The sequence below is a fragment of the Vanessa tameamea genome, chromosome 17 (assembly GCF_037043105.1).
Source record: "Vanessa tameamea isolate UH-Manoa-2023 chromosome 17, ilVanTame1 primary haplotype, whole genome shotgun sequence".
NCBI classification, from domain to species: Eukaryota; Metazoa; Arthropoda; class Insecta; order Lepidoptera; family Nymphalidae; genus Vanessa; species Vanessa tameamea.
Window position 1 is genome coordinate 494,676 of NC_087325.1, and position 20,581 is coordinate 515,256.

At 32.8% G+C, this 20,581-nt stretch overlaps 2 protein-coding genes across 2 annotated transcripts in view; both read right to left on the bottom strand.

Annotated features, from left to right (window-relative positions):
- LOC113394785 (uncharacterized) overlaps positions 1 to 20,581 on the bottom strand; it is a 422,241-nt gene that overhangs the window by 153,345 nt on the left and 248,315 nt on the right. The window lies entirely within an intron of this gene.
- LOC113394787 (calexcitin-2-like) lies at positions 2,442 to 3,066 on the bottom strand. The gene has a single exon (XM_026632208.2). The coding sequence runs from the start codon at positions 3,016 to 3,018 to the stop codon at positions 2,467 to 2,469; it is 552 nt and encodes a 183-aa protein (XP_026487993.2). The 5' UTR covers positions 3,019 to 3,066; the 3' UTR covers positions 2,442 to 2,466.

The window sequence follows — 20,581 nt, forward strand, 5'->3', positions numbered from 1 at the left end:
ACGATCTCGAAAGTTGTTCTAAGTTTTCGTGCGATATTGAAGTCCCAGTGCGAGGGCCGTTCACGATCGAGGACTCGAACGAAAATGTAAATTCGTTCTGGGACCCGCCGCCGGGAGGTTCAAGCGCCGTTTATTTATAACGACGGATAAAAAATACATACGTAATATATCTTAGGAGTTTCGTACGTTAGATAATCATGTTTTTATTTTTATTTTTAAAGATTGTAGGTATTGGTCGGAAATCGATGATGCTAGCACAAGATAGGGCAAACGAAACAAGGTTTGTAAGCCATATTGGAAAAAATCAAACAGCGATTGATGTTGATGATGAGGACAGGTGCTGATTGGTTTAATGCGTTTTTTGTTATGTTTAGCCCAATATGAAAAAATATAACTGTGATATTGTATGTTACGCGCGCTCGGAGTCGAATGAAAAGTCCACGATGAAGTTGTTCGCTACACCACGAATTGTATGTCAATCCGCTCGAAATTCCACATCTTAACATATTTTACAATTGCGAAGTTACATAATAATGATAATCATTTTATTCTAATTATTTGCATGGAATTAATTTATGATAACTATTATTAATAGTGCCGAAGAAGTAGAGAGATTGTTGTCAATGCCAAATACACAATCTAAGCGTTCATTTCTTCCTCTAATAACACTGTCTAATATTATTTACTCAAGTAGGCTTATAAAGGCACTTTTGAATTGTCATGTTACAGTGTTGAATGAAGTTTAACACCGGGGTGAAAACTAGATTCAAGGCCAAGAAACTCAGGAGTTACTGTTCTCCACCATTTTGATTACGAAGTATTTCAATAAAGTACAAATAAATATTCGACTGGAAGCCAACCAATACTAAGTCTACCCTTTTTTTAAAAGCAGATGTTCAAAATTATACTATAAAATATTTGTAGTAGAATTTTAACAAAGTTTTATAACTTGTTCGCTCTGTAAACGTTTGATCATTATTTCTCAAGTGTCACTCAGTGTCTCGCGAATATTTCTAGACGTATTATCTACAAGAGAAGGTTCCTTACTACATTGTACTCAGTAAGACACTCAAAACAAACAATATTATCTTTGTATATAATTTATTTAATATTGTATACATTTAATAGGATATTCAAAAATGTGTATAGTATACATATACATACACATAATATATTGTATGGTATAGACAGTTGAGCCCCTTTTTTATTTGATATCTTAATTGGATTTTCTTTTTTTTATATAAGGATGCAGGCAAGTAAGTGGTACACAAAACACATTGGCACTGTTAGAAATATTATTTCCCTTACATTGCCAATGCGCCGCCAACCTTGGGAATTAAGATGTTATATCCCTTGTGCCTGTAGTAACACTCGCTCCGTCACCTGTCAAACTGGAACACAACAATACTTGGTATTCCAGTTTAGCAGTAGATTATATGACGAGTGTATATAACCAATCCCAGACGCGCTTGCCTGAAACCCTATTACCAATTATTATTATTAGAAACATTTATATTTATTATCACATAGCAACATAAATCCTTATATCGTAATTATCCTGAACACTTTGTTTGATTACTCAATAACAATCTTATCACACGTAACACGCTATCAGTAATACGTGACACGACCTACGAAACTCGTTATCATTACGTGATGTATAATTACAATGATATTAACGCTTTCATATCTATTATTTCCTAGTTGATTTATCAAGTTATATAGTTATTATTATATATTTATATTTCGACAATTTCAGAGGCTATTTACTAAATATTACCTCTTAAATTAATAATTATATTTAATTCTGAATTTCTGTTGCTCGTACTTCTGTTTTTGTCGAAAGGTCTCTCATATTTCTCTTATAAAACAACTGGCAGTTGTTTGCTCCTTTGTGATCAAACTCTTTCGTCTTTGCTAATATCATTTATATAAACAGTATTAAACACAAATAATGTTTGGATCTCAAGTATTGTTTTCATTTTATACTATGCTATGTAACATAAGACGTCTGTACTCAGTCCTGGTATAAATCTTACTGAACATGAAGTATAATTTGTAAAACTATTTACATTACAGTCATAATATCAACAGGAAATTCAATAAATTTCGATGCTTTTTTTATTTTTGCCCATTGATTTAAGTGTAAAATTGGTAATTGATTTATGGTTTAAAGGTCAACAGATCTCGATATTCCAAAGAGCTTAGTTTTAGGTATTGCAGTTCTGCCTAGTCCTGAATCTTTCTTCTACCACAATGTGGATCAAAGTAATAGTTTTATATTTGATTCCTGAAAAAATAAACGTTGAACTTTCGTCTTTAATATTAATAATACTATTCAATGTTGATAAATAAATATAATTCTTATTTATAAAAATCACAAATAAGTCACGTTAATATGTACATCTTTCATAACACCATCAAAGAAAAATTTTGACCATCACTTAACGAAAACACAATTGTTTATTAATAAGTAGCCGAACCGAAAATGTAATTTCCTGGATCACATGGATTTTCCGAAGTAAAATATTCCTTCCACAACTCCTGAAACTCTTTCCAGGATATAGTAGGTTTCCCTCTGGACATAAATTCGAATGCTGCTATGCTGTCTTCTTTAAGAAGACCAAACGATTCGTGAACTGCTGCAAATTCTTCACTATCTATTGCTCCATCACCACCAGCGTCTTCTAACTCAAATATAAGTCTACAATACAGGCTCTGCCATTCGAGAGGTTTTGATGGATTTTTGGCGAACTCTTCCCACATCGTCAGCCATTCTTCAATTGAGATTTGACCATCATTGTTGGAATCCGCTGTCTTCTCTAAAACATCCCAAATATTCATCAAGGCGGTTTCCGTTTCCTTGTATTTTGTATCGTTTAAGCCCCAGCCTCTTAGTTTCGCTATGTTATCGACAGCTAGCTTGAAATCCGCTTTGTCTATATTACCACTTGAATTCGTATCAAAAAATGAATGAAAAAGATACAAAAATTTCATTTTTCTAAATTCGGAGATCATTTTTGAAATACAAATGTCCGTGTCTGAACCGATAATACTGCAATTATTGTTATTGTGTTTATCTTTGGTGGTGTTTTATCGATAAATTATCTTAATTTTTATCAAATTGATATATTGTAATAAAATTATAAGAAATCATTGAGTTAATTATTATATTTTTTAATAAAAGAAAGACATGTGTGAATTTGATGATTATTCTTTTTAACTAATATTATAAATATCAAAGCTTGTCTGGATCTTTGTTGCTTGATGACATTCTAACGGCTTGAAAATTTCTTACAATTTGACGCATATGTCTTGAAATAAAGTAAACATTTGTGTTATTTTACTCATAAAAGTCATAACTAACGATACACTGTATGTTGACCCAATCAGTCATATAAAAACTTACTTTTTATCCATTCTTTACTATAACAATTAAGAGTAAATTTGCACAGCGATAATACAATATTCTTGCACCAGACTTTTTGAAAAGATTTTTTTTTTAAAACAAAGATGATTAAAATATTTCAATTCATAATTATTTTCAATAAGACAAAAGTAAAACTTGGTTCAATCAGCTTGGTTATTAAAAAGTAAAAGTTAATTGTCGATATATTAAAATACATTTTGTAATCTAATTAAAGGCGAAATATATTTTTAAGATCAAGCCGAACTTGTTTATCTAGACAAACAATGATGAGCTTGAAAAATACGCTTATTCAAAACTTTCGATCCCGTTTAAATATAAAAAAAAACGTCTTTGATATTTCAAATCGTATCGGAAACAAATGGGAATTTAAAATCCAATTTAAATTTGTGAAAACGCAAGTCCCGTGGGCCCGGTGGGACGGGCGTCACGAAGAATATTGTTCGACGCAGAAAATGACGGCTGGTACGAAATTTACGGCGAGAAAACATCACTAAATTTACATCAATAGTATAGGAGTTGGATGCAAAACTTAAGAACATTTAAGAAGTTATTCTTTTGTAATTGCAGTCTTGAAAGAAAGCAGCTTTTTTTTATTATTGTTTTAATATTTTTAGTTTTTTGTATTGACATAGTGACAAATATAGACTGGCACAGGCTAAGTAATCTTTACTTTTAGGCTTACTCATAGATCATTTTACTGCAAGAAGTAACTTTACTTACAATTTTAATAACTACGTCACCGATATTACCGGAATCGTGCTCAATCTTAGGGCTTCGTACCCTGAGCAATCAAATTCAAAGGGGTTAATATACATGGAAAAATATATTTTGAGACTATTTAATATGAGGGTCTCACGGGCATCGATTATTTACCCATTTCTCTTCCTCGTATATGTAAATGAAAAGAAAGAAAAACTTCATAAATTTCAACTGTCTGATAATTAAACCTGAATCTTAAGCCAAGATATGCGAGCTACGAGACCAACTGGATAGTCAGTTATAATTAAAATACTTATTTAAAATTACCTGTTGGAATCAAGTGTAAATTGCCGACAGCTCCTAGAGCTTCACACACTATTTCAGAGTTCCGTATAATAAATTTCGTATGGCAAGTGCTATTCCGTTTTCGTTTTCCTCTCGAATTCAGTCTTTGTTACAAATATCGAATAATAAATGTTATTTTTTCTGTTGAATAATTTGTTATATAGAGTTTTTGTTAGGAATTATTAATTTTGTTATTATTTAGATGCGATAAACGTTTTTTTTTAAATATACGATTCAAATTAACTAATTGTTAAAGCCTTAAAATCTCAAAGTGAGATTGGAACTTAATAGAGTGGAATTGGCTTCTATAAATAGAGTCAGCATCTTACTTCCAAATAGTCCAATGATCGTCTGATTCCCAAATTAAAAAAGAACACATTGGCTCTCAATTTGATTGTTTTTTATATCTTGGTTATAAAGGTACCACATAACTTAAGACGTCTTTCTTTTAACATTATCTTGATTTAATAGCAAACTGGAAAGTCTTTGATCCTTTATATAATATTAAAATTATAAAAACGGGAAGCAAATTTTTCCTGATTTTTTAAGATGATATTTTAAAACGGCACAGAGCTTTTCTCAAGAAATCTCTGAGTTAATCAGGATCCAACGTTTTCATTAGCTAATTGAGTTACCGTTATAGCAAAGAATATACGAAGGACGAGATAAACAGAATAGGGTTAGGTTAGGAAAAAACAGCTTGCTTGGAGGTTTTCTTTGAAATGTATAAAGTTAGCTTATCATATAATCAAATCAAGTTAGGAAATGAAAAACAAAATTTATATAATTCTTGAAAATTTCACAACAATGACATAACACTTATTGTTGACAACTGTCTGTATGTGGACAACATAAATATATCAAATATAACATAAATATATTTTTTCTTTTTTGAAACATCCATCCATATAAGTTTACACAAATATAATGATATGATCTATTTAGTTTCGTACGAAAAAAAAAAATTAAGATTTATTTCTCAGAAAATAGAAATTATCAGAAAACTGTGAGCGAAATATTTCTCAGTAACTTTTACAAAAAATGCTGTTCTAAATAGGACAACGTCTGACCACATTCAGTATATAAATAATTGGATTTAACTAAATACACATTCCACATTAACAGCCTGTAAATTTCCCACTGCTGGGCTAAGACCTCCTCTCCCTTTGAGAACAAGGTTTGGAGTATATTCCACCACGCTGCTCCAATGCGGGTTGGTGGATACACATGTGGCAAAAATTCCTTGAAATTAGACACATTCAGATTTTCTCTCGATGTTTTCCTTCACCGCCGAGCACGAGATGGATTATGAATACAAATTAAGCACATAAAAATACAGTGGCCCTTGCCTGGGTTTGAACCCGCAATCATCGGTTAAGATTCGCGTTCTAACCACTGGGCCATCTCGGCTCAAAAATGTAATGGTATCATTATTTAAATTAATATATTTGTTGGGCCGGGAACCTATTATTTTTCAAATCGGATCCTACCCAAAATAATTATAATACGCTAAAAATATAATAATATACATCATATATTTTACAAACTGCCTGTAGTTGACAGAACAATAACGTTGCAAAGTTAAAATAACTCCATGAAAATTATACCATCGACTCCAAATATTATTTCTAAGTTACTAATTTGAAGGTTTATTTATAAGGTATTTGTTGTGGCCATTGTTATCAGAGAATAGCCAGAATATAATTATAATCCACGTTTAATTATCGCCGTGTAATGTTTATTACTGAGTGATGCTCGTACTTACAATGTATCTTAGTGTGCGTAAGATTATAGTAATAATAATAATATCTTGACTTAGCTCACGAGGTTGTCGACATGTGGGATGTGGATACAGCAGTTATTTTGCCGATAGTCGTTTCAGCGAATGGCCTAATGGCCAAGAGCCTCGACCAACACCTTAAGAGGCTCTCGTTAGGCAGCTGGGTCAAGGGCCTTATGCAGAAGGCAGTACTCCTCGGCACGGCGCGTATTGTGAGGAAGTTCCTCTCTCTGGGGCCCTGACCACCGGTGGCTTGGACCCTGTTCCCGCCACTGGTTGGCCTCTGTATTTTATATTTTTAAATATATTTTATATATTTTGTATTTTATATTTAAAAATGTATTATACATGAGTGAGAATAAATAAAGATCATAATAATATTAATAAGGCAAAAAATAGAAATGAGATGATGTCTAACGTGAAAAGCGAGTAGACCTATACACGAGATCTACTAACTGTATTCTGTCTTCCAGTATCCAATGGTATAGTTCATACAAACCACAACCTCAAGAAATTTTTATTAGCATAGGTTGGTGAACTGACAAATGGGCCACTTGATCGTCAGAACATCCGCCAATTCTCTTTAAGAAATATTAAACATTCCCTAGATCGCCAATGCGTTACCAGCCTTAAGAGATAAGGTGTTAAAGTCGGAAAGGTCTTATAACAGCAGCTATGCTTAAGAATTATGAGAATTAACAATGTGTATGCCTGTATGCCCATATGTGAATTTCAGCTTCTAGATGAACATTAATTTCTAAAAAGCGTTGACGTAGTATTTTTCAATTTTCATATTTCACAGTACATCATTTCGATTTGTTATTGCATGTATAAAAGTGTAACTTTTATTTTTTATGAAGTGGATAGGAGGATGGGGAAATAGGCGGCCTCATGATAACATCACCACAGCCCATAAACATTGGCGCTATAAGAAATCCTTACAAAGCTCCGCAAGCCTTGAGAACTAAGATGTACACTGGCTCACTCGTCGTTCAAATCAGAACATAATACCACTAAGTAGTCCAATTTGGTAGTAGAATATTATGTAATGAGTGGTATCTACCCGGAAAGGTTTCCACAAAGTCATAACACCAAGCACTGTTGTCTTGCCAGTTCTTCTCGGTAGATTGTACTTTCCGAACTAGTGGTAGGTTTCATTATAATATATTTAATCCTGTAACATGACAAAGATGAATTATAATTATTAAATTCATACCTTCAGGGAGGGTCTGACCCAAGAACAAATTTGTTGACGTATAGACATACATTTTCGAGAGAACGTTTTGTAGCTTCGAACTTAAAGAACAAAATGTTAAGAATGTTTTGATTAAAATTTCAAGATTCTGTAAGATAATTTGTTCGCTGCTTGTTACAGCGTTGTTTGTTTTGCGAGATGGTATCCGACAATCCGGGTTTATTGCTTAACATTCGATATAACGTTAATTTAGACAAAGTTTTTGATGTTATTTTCAAGAGTAAACATGTATTATGTTAAGTGAAATTTATTTTTTGTACAGTAACAATGTGGTTACGATAATGTTACATATTAATAAATCTTTTCAATTGAATTAAAAATACTCATCAATGTAAGGTATTTTTATGAAATGATAGTTACATTTTATTATATTAATGTAATAAATGTCCAAGTTACTGAAGTGTCGTATTTGCTTCGACTTTATCGAGACATTAACGATAATGACGAAACTACGATAAGAGTAATAATGTTCCAACTACACTGTGGCACCTGAATCTTTTAAGCTCTCGAACAAACATACTCCCCACACGTTAAGTGACTCCCTATACGGTCACTAGAAATATATCTCTTCCAGGCGACTTGTCAGCTTGTTTTATTGTTACAACCACCATTCGACACGTCTGATCGATGTCCGTACTTGACTGGCTGCTTTGTCTACTGATATAGAAGTTTTTATCGGTCTAGCTTCATATACGTTATTGCGTAGTAACTGTTTGACGTTTTTATACAATATTGCAATTCTGTTCAAAATGTATCTGAGAAATGTTTTTACATAAAGCATTTAAATCTTTGATGATCAAGATTTCTATTAATCGTTTGATAGTTACTTATATTTATTTGATATCTTAGTGTAATGTTTTATAACAGTTTGTCTTCTAAAAAAAATAAATAATGTTTTATCTTTTTCAAACCAATGAGATAATCATAGTTATTGGAATCTAGTTCAATAGCGTATCGAAATCTTTAACAAATTAATCATCTCTAACCTGATATTTAAAGTATATCTAACAGTAGATACCAGTACTGTTTAAACGTTGATAACTGAATCTTGAATTGTAAATCATCCATTTAATCAGACATTCAAAGACGAATCCTTACAGCGTTGTGCAAGCATAATATCCTAAGACAAACTTCAAACATTTCAAGCGTAAAGGAAGCGCTTGCTAGCGTTTACGTGTAATGTGTAATATTCAGAGGAAATCCCGAAACAGCTGAACTTAGAGCAGCGGCTAATTGCGGAGCGTGACTCCACTTTCGTTAGTTAAACTTCATACACGATGTCTATGAAGCGATGCACGTTTTCAAAATAACATTACATAAGAAGCTCCGATGAGATTCTATAATATTTATATATATATATTTTTTTTTTAAATAATAGAATAGTCTGATTAAGTGATCGTTTTGTTTCTAAAGTAATTCCAAAGTTTATTTTCAAAAAGTTGCAAATTTTATATAAGTTTTGCGGTAAGTAATCATACTTGGACCACTTCATGGTAAATGGTCACTACCCATAGACATTACTACCGTAAAAAAAAAATCAATCCTTACATCGCCAATGCTCCACCAAACTTGGAAACTGAGATGTTATGCCCTGTGCCTGTAGTTAGTGTAACTACCATTCAAATTGGAACACAACAATACTTAGAATTATTTTTAGTCGAATATAGTGATGAGTGAGTCGTACCTACCCAGACCATCTTGCACAATGCCACATCACATGCAATATCACCAAATTTAACGTCTTGTACTCACGTAATAAATCACGCGACAAACTTACCTCGAGAGTTGAATGTACTAGAACTGTATACTGTGGAAGTAACGTAAATACATGAGTCATATAAAAAGTATGTAGGAACCACTCTTTACAATGTCAATGTTAGAATCGTCCATGAGTTCTAAGATTTTTTGTCCTCCGTCACTTCTCTAACTCAGTCTCACGGAGTACTGTTATAAGTACAATAATAGTTGACTATGTATGTAAGAGACGATTACTGGTTCAATTTGTGTTTATACGTACCTGCACTCGAAGAAACTTGTGCGTGTTGAATATAATTTTATCAAATTCATCCACCAACCCGCATTAAAGAAGCGTGATGGAATAAGGTCCAAATCTTCCAAAAAAGAGAAGGCTGCCAGCAGTGAGACATTTACAACAATTAAACTTAAAAAGTAACTTCTATAGTATAATAAATGATAATAGTTTATAAAGTGATAACAATCTTAAGTTCGTCCATATTTACTATGTTTTAAATTTTAATTAACTATCTTGAAATGAATCATCATAATAATCCTCAACTATGAAATCCTCTATAAAGCGCTGTATATTATATTATTCAAAAAGGAATAAGTCGAGTAAAAAGTGTTTCATTTATAAATCGCATAAAAATAAAAAGCCTGCTCTTTGAAGACGGTAATATAAGTCAGTCATACTTTTAAACTTAACATCTTTATAAAAAAGATGCTAAGAAAGATGAATTTAAGTTCAATTTTATTACGGCTCTATTTTTATAGTAACAATAACAATGGGGTTCTGTTAATTTATTTCATACTAGCTACTTGACTAGTTACTTGACTTGTATAGTTGACTAGAAAAAACAGTGGTCAAAATTAATTACCAACGTATTTATCAAAACAAAACAATTTCAACAATTGCATATCGTAAAGATCATTTTATGTTTAGTTTCCGTGAGCATTCAGACAGAGTTATCTTTTAGAATTTAATAATTTATAAAATGTTGAATGCGAGTTTTGTTTCAAAACATCCCTTTGAAATAAAGCAATAGTTGCAATACAAATGCACTCCACAATAAAGTCAGTTAGTTTTGCGGCGAGACAGATAACGTAAAAGCTCTTTGCCTGCCCCGACGCAAAACATCTCTAATTTCAATATACATTTTTGTTCAAATCATATATTTAAATAAACTAAAGCTTACACTACCTGCCTTAACAATTGCCCCTGAAAATACCTGCTTTTATCCACAGCTCTGTGTGGAAAATTTTAACACCTACCTAGTTATTAAATTAATAAAAAACATACTTTATAATATGTATTAAGTTTTTATATCTATATCCTAATATGTTGATCTAGTGAAATTACATTAACAGCCTGTAAATTTCCCACTGCTGGGCTAAGGCCTCCTCTCCCTTTGAGGACAAGCTGTATTCCACCACGCTGCTGCAATGCACCGACCCGCAATGGAGAACATGTGGCAGAATTTCATTGAAATTAGACATATGCAGGTTTCCTTACGATGTTTTCTTTTACCGCCGAGCACAAGATGAATTATAAACACAAATTATTAAGCACATGAAAATTCAGTGGTGCTTGCCTGATTTTGAACTCGCAATCATCAGTTAAGATGCACGCGTTCTAACCACTGGGCCATCTCGGCTCTCGAGTGAAATTTCAGACTGTAACTATTCCATTACGGCAATATTTCATGACTCTGTTCTAATGCGGAGTAACATACAAGAAACTAAATATAAGTTTATATAAATGACCCCGCATCCCTCTGTTAAGATTCACCTGTTCTAATAACTGAGCCATGTCAGTTGTTATCAAAAATATAAACAAATAGAAAAATAGTCACGTATGTCACCCTTCACACGTGTCGGATACATAAAATGCAAACAGGAAACAAAATGTAATATGCTAATTTAGATGCAAGAGGAGAATGGAAAACGTGAAGGGTACTGACGTCACATTGTCGGAAATTTTTGAATGAATAGATAGACTAAAATCTGTCTACAGATTGATCTACAGAGCTGAGAATACACGGCAAATACAGTGGCTACACGTGAATCTTAACCGTCGATTGCGGGCTTAAACCCGGGCAGCACTACTGACATTTCATGTATTTATTTAGTGTTTATATTTCAGCTCAACGTTGGCAGTGAGGGAAAACATCGTGCATCTGCAAGTGCCGGATTTGTATGCCCCAAACTCTATTGAATGGCTTGGTAGAATAAGCATTCTCCTAAACGAGCGAGGAAGCCTTAGTCCATAAGAAAAACTTTAATAAACCAGTTTTGTACACTAATATGCTCGGCCAAATTCAATTCGTACTTTAATATTAATTTTAAAATTATAATAATTTCCACTCTCGATAAATACAAGGATTTCAAAGAGTAAAATTTCTACATCCCATCGCCTACGCTCACTCCAACTAAGCGGAACTCGTATTGCTACTAAATAACTGTAGGTATTCATATGTTTTATAAGGCTTCTCTGTTTAGGTGCTTACTAAGGAAAGGGTTTTCTAAGATTGAAGATGCACCGAGGTTGCGGTTAGAAAATGCGGAAAATTCTCCTTCACATGGAAATGTGATTCAATACGGATTTGAATACATTAAGCCATAGCGCTGTCTCTTTTTTTCTTATACTGTCTCTTTTCCCCTTATTCTTTAGTTCACACTACGAAGATTTTACAATATCTATAATATAAAATTTAGTTCAGTGTAAGGTTTTTGTACCTTTATGGGTAGGTACGATCCACTCATCAGATATTCTACCGCCACATAACAATACTTAATATCGTTATTGTTCTAGTTTGACGGGTGTCATTCATTATTACTACAGGTACAAGGGACATAACATCTCAGTTCCCAAAATCAGTAGCGCGCTGGTGGTATAAGGATTGGTTAATATTTCTTACAGCTATATATATAATAAATAATCAAACAATAGAAATATTTACATTTATATTTATTATAAATATTAACAGGAATTTCACACAAACGATATTATCTGAAGTTGAAGTACGAACTTTGGAGATACTAACATTAAATAATAGTGTGCTTACAATCCGAACATCCTTGAACATCATGTTGACATAAGTTGGATTCAGCAACTTTTAAACTTAATTTCGTAACACCCTTTTGATTTACAGGTTATTTAATCGTTTTTAGTCTACACTAGTAACAGTATTGTCTAACTATGTTAATGATTAATAAAATGATCTTTCAATCTATGCCCGACGATCTGCATCAAAACCACGTGATGAAAAATCTGCTCGTCACGTGACGCCCAGCCTATGTGTTCGAATTAATGGTTATTTTTATTATTGTCTTAAGGATTTTAACGTTAAGACATAGAGTTATGATTCTGATAAATGTATAGCCGGTGATATTTGAAATCCAAAACAAGAAGAATAACAGGCTTCTTTATTTATATTTAAGCGTTGAGTTTTAACCGCTTTATTCGTTTTATTAGTGTAGTATGTTTATGTCATTAGCGTGGGATGAAAGGACTCGAGAGGTATACGAGGAAAACTCCTGCAATCGACGTTGCATAGCTCGTGACTATGACAAGTGCAACTCTGTCGAAACGTCTGACATAAAAGATGAAATCTAAAATAAATTTCTTACCTTTATTACTTTGTTGAATTAGAACATATTCTTGAATGCTCGTTGTTAGTAAAAAACCATTACAAACTAATTTTTCAAGCGCTTTCGATTGGCTACAGTCATATTGTTTTCAAATAGTCATGATGATGATATCGTCCTAACAGATCTCGGCTACCGCGACCAAGCTCAAGGGAGACCAGCCAACTACGCAGCACATATTACAAAAATAAGGTGCACTCTATTCCTGCACTCTGACATGGTTCAGGCGCAGGACTAACGGCTTTACATGCTCTGTGAGACTCGGGAGTTCCAGACTTCGTGCTGTTTCTGAGAAATTTTCGATAGTACAACCGAATAGCTTATTTTTAATATTTTATTATAGAACCCAGGACCTCGGCCACTGTTGATCTAGCTACTAGACCGATAATGCAGCCCTATTATTGATAATGGATCTATTTAGCAAAAAATGATTTTTTAAATCAAATTTGCAATTTCCGAGAGAAGTCTAACCTAACTGTTCCTACATATTTAATATTAGTATAGATACGCAGAAATAATTCTATGCATATAATATATCATTAAATAGACGAAAATTTTCAAATTCAATTTTGAAAACTCATTTATAACAGCGAACCAATTCACCGAATGTTAAGAAATGTTCCGCCGAAAATAAGTTATATTTTCTTTCCATTTTCCAGTATTGGCTTTACAATTGCTCGTCTTCCACTGAGATACTTCGGAAATGTGAAATTATTTTCAATTCGAAGGGAACTGCATAGCCGTCGTGACGAAAACATTGATGTTCTTTCAAATCGAAAATAAGTGTATCGTTGTACAGGTAGTTTATTTGTCATCGATACAGATAAGGTGTTTGTTTTTCAAAAATATTTACTAATAAATAACTTATTTTGGGACTTGTTTCATATAAAATTGCGTAAATAGCTGTCTGTAAAATAAAAAAGTATATGTCTGGTTAATGCTTCTGCCTTTCTGATAACTTGATGGTAAGTGGTCACCACCGACCATAGACACCGGCGCTGTTAGAAATATTAATCATTCCTTAAATCGTCAATTCGCCACCAACCTTGGGAACTAAGATGTCATGTCCCTTGTGCCTGTAGTTACACTGGCTCACTCACCATTCAAACTGGAACACAACAATACTCAGACTTATAAACAGTAGTACATTTATTTTGTAAATAATTGTAACATTATATTTCACACACTTTTATACATATGTTAAAACTAGCTGTGCCCGCGACTTCGTGCGCATTTGAATTTAGCAAAAAGTTATTGTTGTAGCCTAAGTTACTCCTTATTACATCAGCTATTTGCCCGTGAAAGTCCTGTCAACGTCGGTCCAACCGTTCCAGAGATTAGCCGGAACAAACAGACAGGCAGACAAAAATTGAAAAAAATATTATTTTGGTAATGTACCGTGTATACATACATACATATGCATTTAGTAAAAAGCGGTTATTTTAATATTACAAACAGACACTCCAATTTCATTACATGTATAGATAATACAACAATCATTTTTGCAAATGTGGTTGTTATTTACTTAGCTGAAAACAAACAATAAATTACTAATTATCTACCGATTACATTATTATTAATTACGAAAGTTTGGATGGATGTCTGTTATTCAATAACGCTAGAACAGCTCATCAGATCTAAATTAAATTTGGCAACTAGATAGATTATAGTATAGAATAGCACTTAGGTTACTTTTTATCTCGGTAAAATATACCTAACGCGTGGTTGCCGCCGGCGGAAACAAGTATTTTATAAATCTTTGTAGTATAATTTTTTGCATATGTAAGCGGAGTCTATAAATTGAACGCCGTTCTAGACGCACCTTAAATAAATACGTTATATCGTGAAACCCGGAGCTTTAATGAATATTAATGCTGTATCATTAATTAGACAAAGCGGAGCGGGGCCGACTGGGACCAAATCGTTTGCACCTATTGCACCGCTAGGTAAAGACTGGTCCGTGTTAATTACAGACGATCCTTTAATTATTTTGTATAACCAAACTCAGAAATATATTCAGCTTGAGTTTGGAATTTTTTTTCGATACCTGAGCGATGATAAAATTACTTAAATCGGTTACTATAATCAAAAAAGATTCGTTTTGATTACGTATAAAAGAACAAATGTTACATTTTTTTAATTAAAATAATATAGCATCTGTAATTCTCGTACATTATAAGTAACTATAAATCAAAGTATTGCTAATAAAAACAAGCAATCTTTATTTAACTTTAAAAAAAATTTAAACGTTCAACGAGAAGAATCTGCAAACAAATTTCAGTAGTTACTATCAAAAAGTGACCAACATGTGAAATACGTAGTTAAATTAAATAAATTCCGCCTACGTGAAAGCCAACAAGTACTAACACTACGCTTTTTTATCAACTATGTAACTTTATGCCAAAAATGGAAATGAATATCAAAAATATTAATCAGCCAATGGTAACTTCTTAATGAGACCTCGTAGAATAAAGTTACTCGCTTAAGTTTGACCAACATAATCGTTAAACTAATTTTCAAATTTGGAATATTCTTCCCTAATATGGAACAAAACCAATTTACTTTTGACAAGCTGTTTAACTTTACCCCTGAGTATGTGTCTTATGGATGTTACGGCTAAATTAAAAAAAAAAAAACATGGAAAATAATAAACGCATCCTTGCATCGTTGAAGATGATTATCGTCACGTTCACGATATAACTCGCGTTGTCCGAGCCGGTATAAATAGAACGGGCAACGGTGACCGGGTAGCGAATTATTGCCGGACAGCTCAGACAAATTATATCCAACGCGTGCTCGACCCTCGCATAATAATAAAGGTACAAAAGAACTGTTCACTATTTATTAAACGTGAATGAATGAATCGATAAATGAACAAATGTGTTTTTTGTTTACAAATGAAAACAATATAATCGCAAAAAAGAGCACATACGACAGTACGCTTAAATATTTGCATTATAAATAAAAAATATATATATTTTTTATTATTCTATTCCTACTTGGTACAGATTAGTATTTACAGAAAATAATTCACGTGAGAGTTTCTGCTAGGGCATCAATGGTCCCGTCGTATCGTTATAAAATTTTATTAATTCATTTAATAATACCCTTTGATACGAGTATACTTTATGACAATCGATTACTCTATGAAACTTTCGCAGTTATGATAGTACTGTAAATACCAAATAGCACTAAAACACGGATGTTAAACAAACATGATAAGGATCACATAATTAGTGATTAAATTATATACCAGCCGTTACTGGTCTAAGTGCTCTTTAGCAATAAAGACGCAGAAAGTTTTATGCAGACCTCTTATTCTAAGGAGAACTTTATTTCATCCGATACACGTAGGCTTCGTTTAAATTTAACCACGACAAATATAACTTACAAACTCTAATTAAATACCTAATGGTTCAGTGCTTCTTCGGATTTAAACAAAACCCTTCGATCAGCGACTAAGATTCAAGTGTTCTTCCCAATCATTTCTTCCGTATTGTAATGTTGTAAAAAAATGCAACATCAAAGTTAGGAGCTAGTAAAATTACAAGTACAAGATTTGTAAGGAGCAGTGAAGTCGATCAGGGACGCGAAGTCGACACAATGACTCGGTACTGGAGTTATGGAATAAATCACCTCTCGTTGTGGGAAATTGCTGAGTTGCGGGCGCCGCCGGGGTAGTGAGGTGCATCTTAATGTCGATAAGTAAATTAATCGATACCGAGTTCAATTCATTATTTTTGAATGAAAGCGATGGCTTGGTCAACGAACGTTTTTTTATAAGTCAAGCAATTTTTTACAGATTTTAATAACTTTGACTATAGATATAATTAGAAACGGCACCAATTCTAATATGAAGTATATTGATATAAAATATTATATATAATTTCAATATTAAAAATGGTCACGCGGTTTATTAACTGTTCACAATTCAATTACATATTTAATTGTGGAATACCGCAATTAATAATTTTAATAAATAAAAATGAATGTTAGTACATTATGCGTTTCTAAACTATTTATCCGATAGTGATGAGTCTAAAAAAAAAAGTCCATTATTAATGTTTATGTAGACTCCCATTCTACACATATTAGCTACCCCAGTAATAAAATAAAAATAGTCTACAAGGAGAACACGATGACCATAAATATAAAATAAAACAGATAAAAAACATTATATTTATCAAACTTGACACACATTTAATCACAAAATCCGTATGACGTGTCCCATTGTAAGTTGTTTCCATACTGATATTGGTAGTCTCGAACCAGAAGGCCCACCCAATCAATTATATAGTAATAATTTAGCTGTCCGAATGTTCACCCTAAACCCTAATGTCAATTCTCGTAATAAGAAAGAGCGCATATAAATCAGTAGGTACATGGAACAAGTGTAATTTGGAACCAAGTTCTTTTATGCGGCTTACAGTAGAGTGAACAGGCCGAAATCATCACGTAAGGAGTTTTGTTTGTCCAGACAATATTTTCCTCTCTTTCCCTTTCTCTCGATCTCTTTCTAATATATACGGTTTTATATTTAAACTTTTTGTTATTGTTCTAATGCACACGATTTAATAATATCTTTATTTCTTGTCATTTAATAATTCTCATAAGTTATTAAATAATAAAGCTAAAGCAATTTCGTTCCAACCAGGTGATCCACGACAAATCTCCGTTTATCTCATTCTTGTATTTCCTCACCGCAAATTCAACTACAAGCTACACAAAGGTCGTCTGAAAGAGATCTCAATGTAAGTGATAAGACCGCCTTTTGTACATACTTATGTAACATTTATCTCTGTTTGTTATTTTATATTTTTGCTGTGCAATAAAGCATAATTTGTATTTTATACGAAGGAGTGGCTTTTCTCAGTTTGTTTTTAAAAAACATGACATCGCATTGCTGACGTCACCAATGTCAGGATTTGGATTTCTATCCATCCTCGAAGATATTAAATTAAACGCAGGAAATATTCCTCGTTGATTTATTCCAAGCTGAGGAGGTCCGATCGCTTCGACGGTTCGAACAAGCCTGTCGATACCGGTGGGCGTTCGGCTTTTTTTAACAAAATTGGGTGGAGGAACTATTCACTCAATATAACACCTATTTATGGATGCTAAAATATTTCAGACTAATTTAATATTTCAGAATTCACTAAATATTATTAATTTAATATTCAAACAGTTTTCAATGATTAAAATAATTAAAATAATCATTTCCCGACACGTGTTTTTCTTAAATACGTGGTTTCCCGCCGACGTATATTATCTTATATAAAACTATTGATTTTGAAACGTAAAGCAACGTGGTCTAATTTGACCTTGAAATTTTACATCATATTGAAAGAAAGAAGAAATGATTGAAATAAATATACCAGAATAATAGACACAACACAACAAGCGACTAGTCCCTTAATTTTCTATTCTTAGTTTAAAAAATCGGATGGATTTATCGGCAAAAATTATATCTCGAGTATATCATTTAAAAAAATAATCCAAAAATAAACGAAAACATAACATCCTTATTTTTAAGATTGACCGAAAAAAAAAAAAATAATGTGTGGATAAATGAAATATCGACATTAATTTATCGACAACTCCAACTCAAAGCGCGCCGCGTCATCTAATTTCCGCGGCCCCGTAGGAAGCCTCAACGAACGCGTTGTCAAACTGCACGATGCATGTTGCACGATGCATGAACAGAGTGCAACGATTCGTAAGTGAAATTGAGTTTCAAGAGTTAATGCTGGACGAACAGTATGATTACATCGATTTGGGCGGAAAATATTTGACATTTTCGATAACATTGTTACGTCACTAGTGATGTTCTGTTAATGTCATACTGAACTAAAGCTTCTACCTCTATTCATAACTGAATCGTTCTATTTTGTATTCGGTAGGACTCTATACGGATCGGTCCGGTTACCATGAGCTAAGCATTTTCATTCTAAGTAGTATTCGTTTATGTAATGATATATATTAACTAAAAATGTGACAGAGCTTCGTGATGTGTAATATATTTTTTTTAATTTCAACTTAACCTATTAATAAATCTCATGTCAAAATCATTGATAAATAAGGTTCTTGCCAGCTATTCTCTTTGGACTCTAATTTCCGAAACGGTGGTAGCTTTAAATTTAATTCAATGCTGTACCATGCCGATTCAAAAGTCAACTCGAATAAAGAATACTTTGATTTGATATAAATTTAGTTTACCCGAAAATAATTTAGCATTAGCAGCCTGTAAATTTCTCACTGCTGGGCTAAAGGCCTCCTCTCCCTTTGAGGAGAAGGTTTGGAGCATATTCCAACATGCTGCTCCAATGCGGATTGGTGGAATACACATGTGGCAGAATTTATTTGAAATTAGACACATGCAGGTTTCCTCACGATGTTTTTCTTCACAGCCGAGTACGAGATTAATTATAAACCCAAATTAAGCACATGAAAATTCAGTGGTGCCTGCCTGGGTTTTAACCCGAAATCATCGGTTAAAATGCACGCGTTCTAACCATGGGCCATCTCGGCTCAAATATAACTCATACTTGCGTATTATTTACAATACGATTAATACAGATGCTTTATAAAAAATGTTGAAACTTTTCCCTTCATCAAGCAGCCCATGGTCTTCTCCATTCATTGACGTATCTTCGCGAACTTAATTAAAATGCAAGAGAAAACAAAATACGCAAACCGCTATTATGCCTGTCTTCCACTAGAGATCTTAAACTGCTTTTTATATTCTAATTAAACGTATTTTTTCAAAATAGAACGTGTAAATATTGTTTTCGATTAACATTTATTAAATGCCAGCTTTATTGGAACAATTATATTTATGAAATAATTTCCAAACGTAAATACAGAGTATATAAGGGAAGGTGAGTCAATTTAATATTAGACACAAGGGGTGCATCTTATGTCCCATGGTTAATAATGCAGTGAATGCTTAACATCACTAAAATGACAAGACACCAAGAGTGACTAAGGTCAACGTAACGCAGGTCAAACGGTTTTAAAAGTTGGTACTTTGCCAAAACCAGAACCTACAGATCTGTATCTCTATAAGAATTATAAAAAGAGATTTCAATAAAGCTCTTGCACTGCTTAGCTGTAAGCAGTGCAGTGGAAAATCAGTATTTTTAAGAAACTTTCTAGAACTCTTGACTGATACTTCACTCGATATTTTCGACTCGGAGAGGTAGATTAAAGCGCTTTAAAATATATTCACATCTTCATTTCAGGTTTTACTAAAGTCATCTACTCGTACAAGTTACGAAATTTATCATTTTACAAGCATTTCTTTCACAAGTATTCTAATTTATTTTCTGAAATTTTCTTTTTCGGTATGTTCTTATGAACACCTTAAACTTAAAAACATTTTAAAATATAATGTTTGGTATATGTATGTAATGTCTGGGAGAAGGAATCTTAACATAAAAAACGTGATAACTCAAAAATGGTTTACTTTTGCACCATGCATATGGGGGTTAAAATTATCGCAAATAGTCACCCCTATCACCTCCTAACGGGAATACGTCGAATTATCAATAATCCTGTATAGCCAATTAATTAAAAATTATATAGACTATACAACACGCTACGACCCACAAGGGCGGAGCAGTAACGTTTAACGTATAAAACTGCGTGGAGCAGTTAGTAAATAATAAATAATATTATAAAACGAATT

Excerpts from the sequence above, each read along its gene's own strand:
- LOC113394787 (XM_026632208.2), bottom strand. The coding sequence starts at position 3,018 with ATGATCTCCGAATTTAGAAAAATGAAATTTTTGTATCTTTTTCATTCA.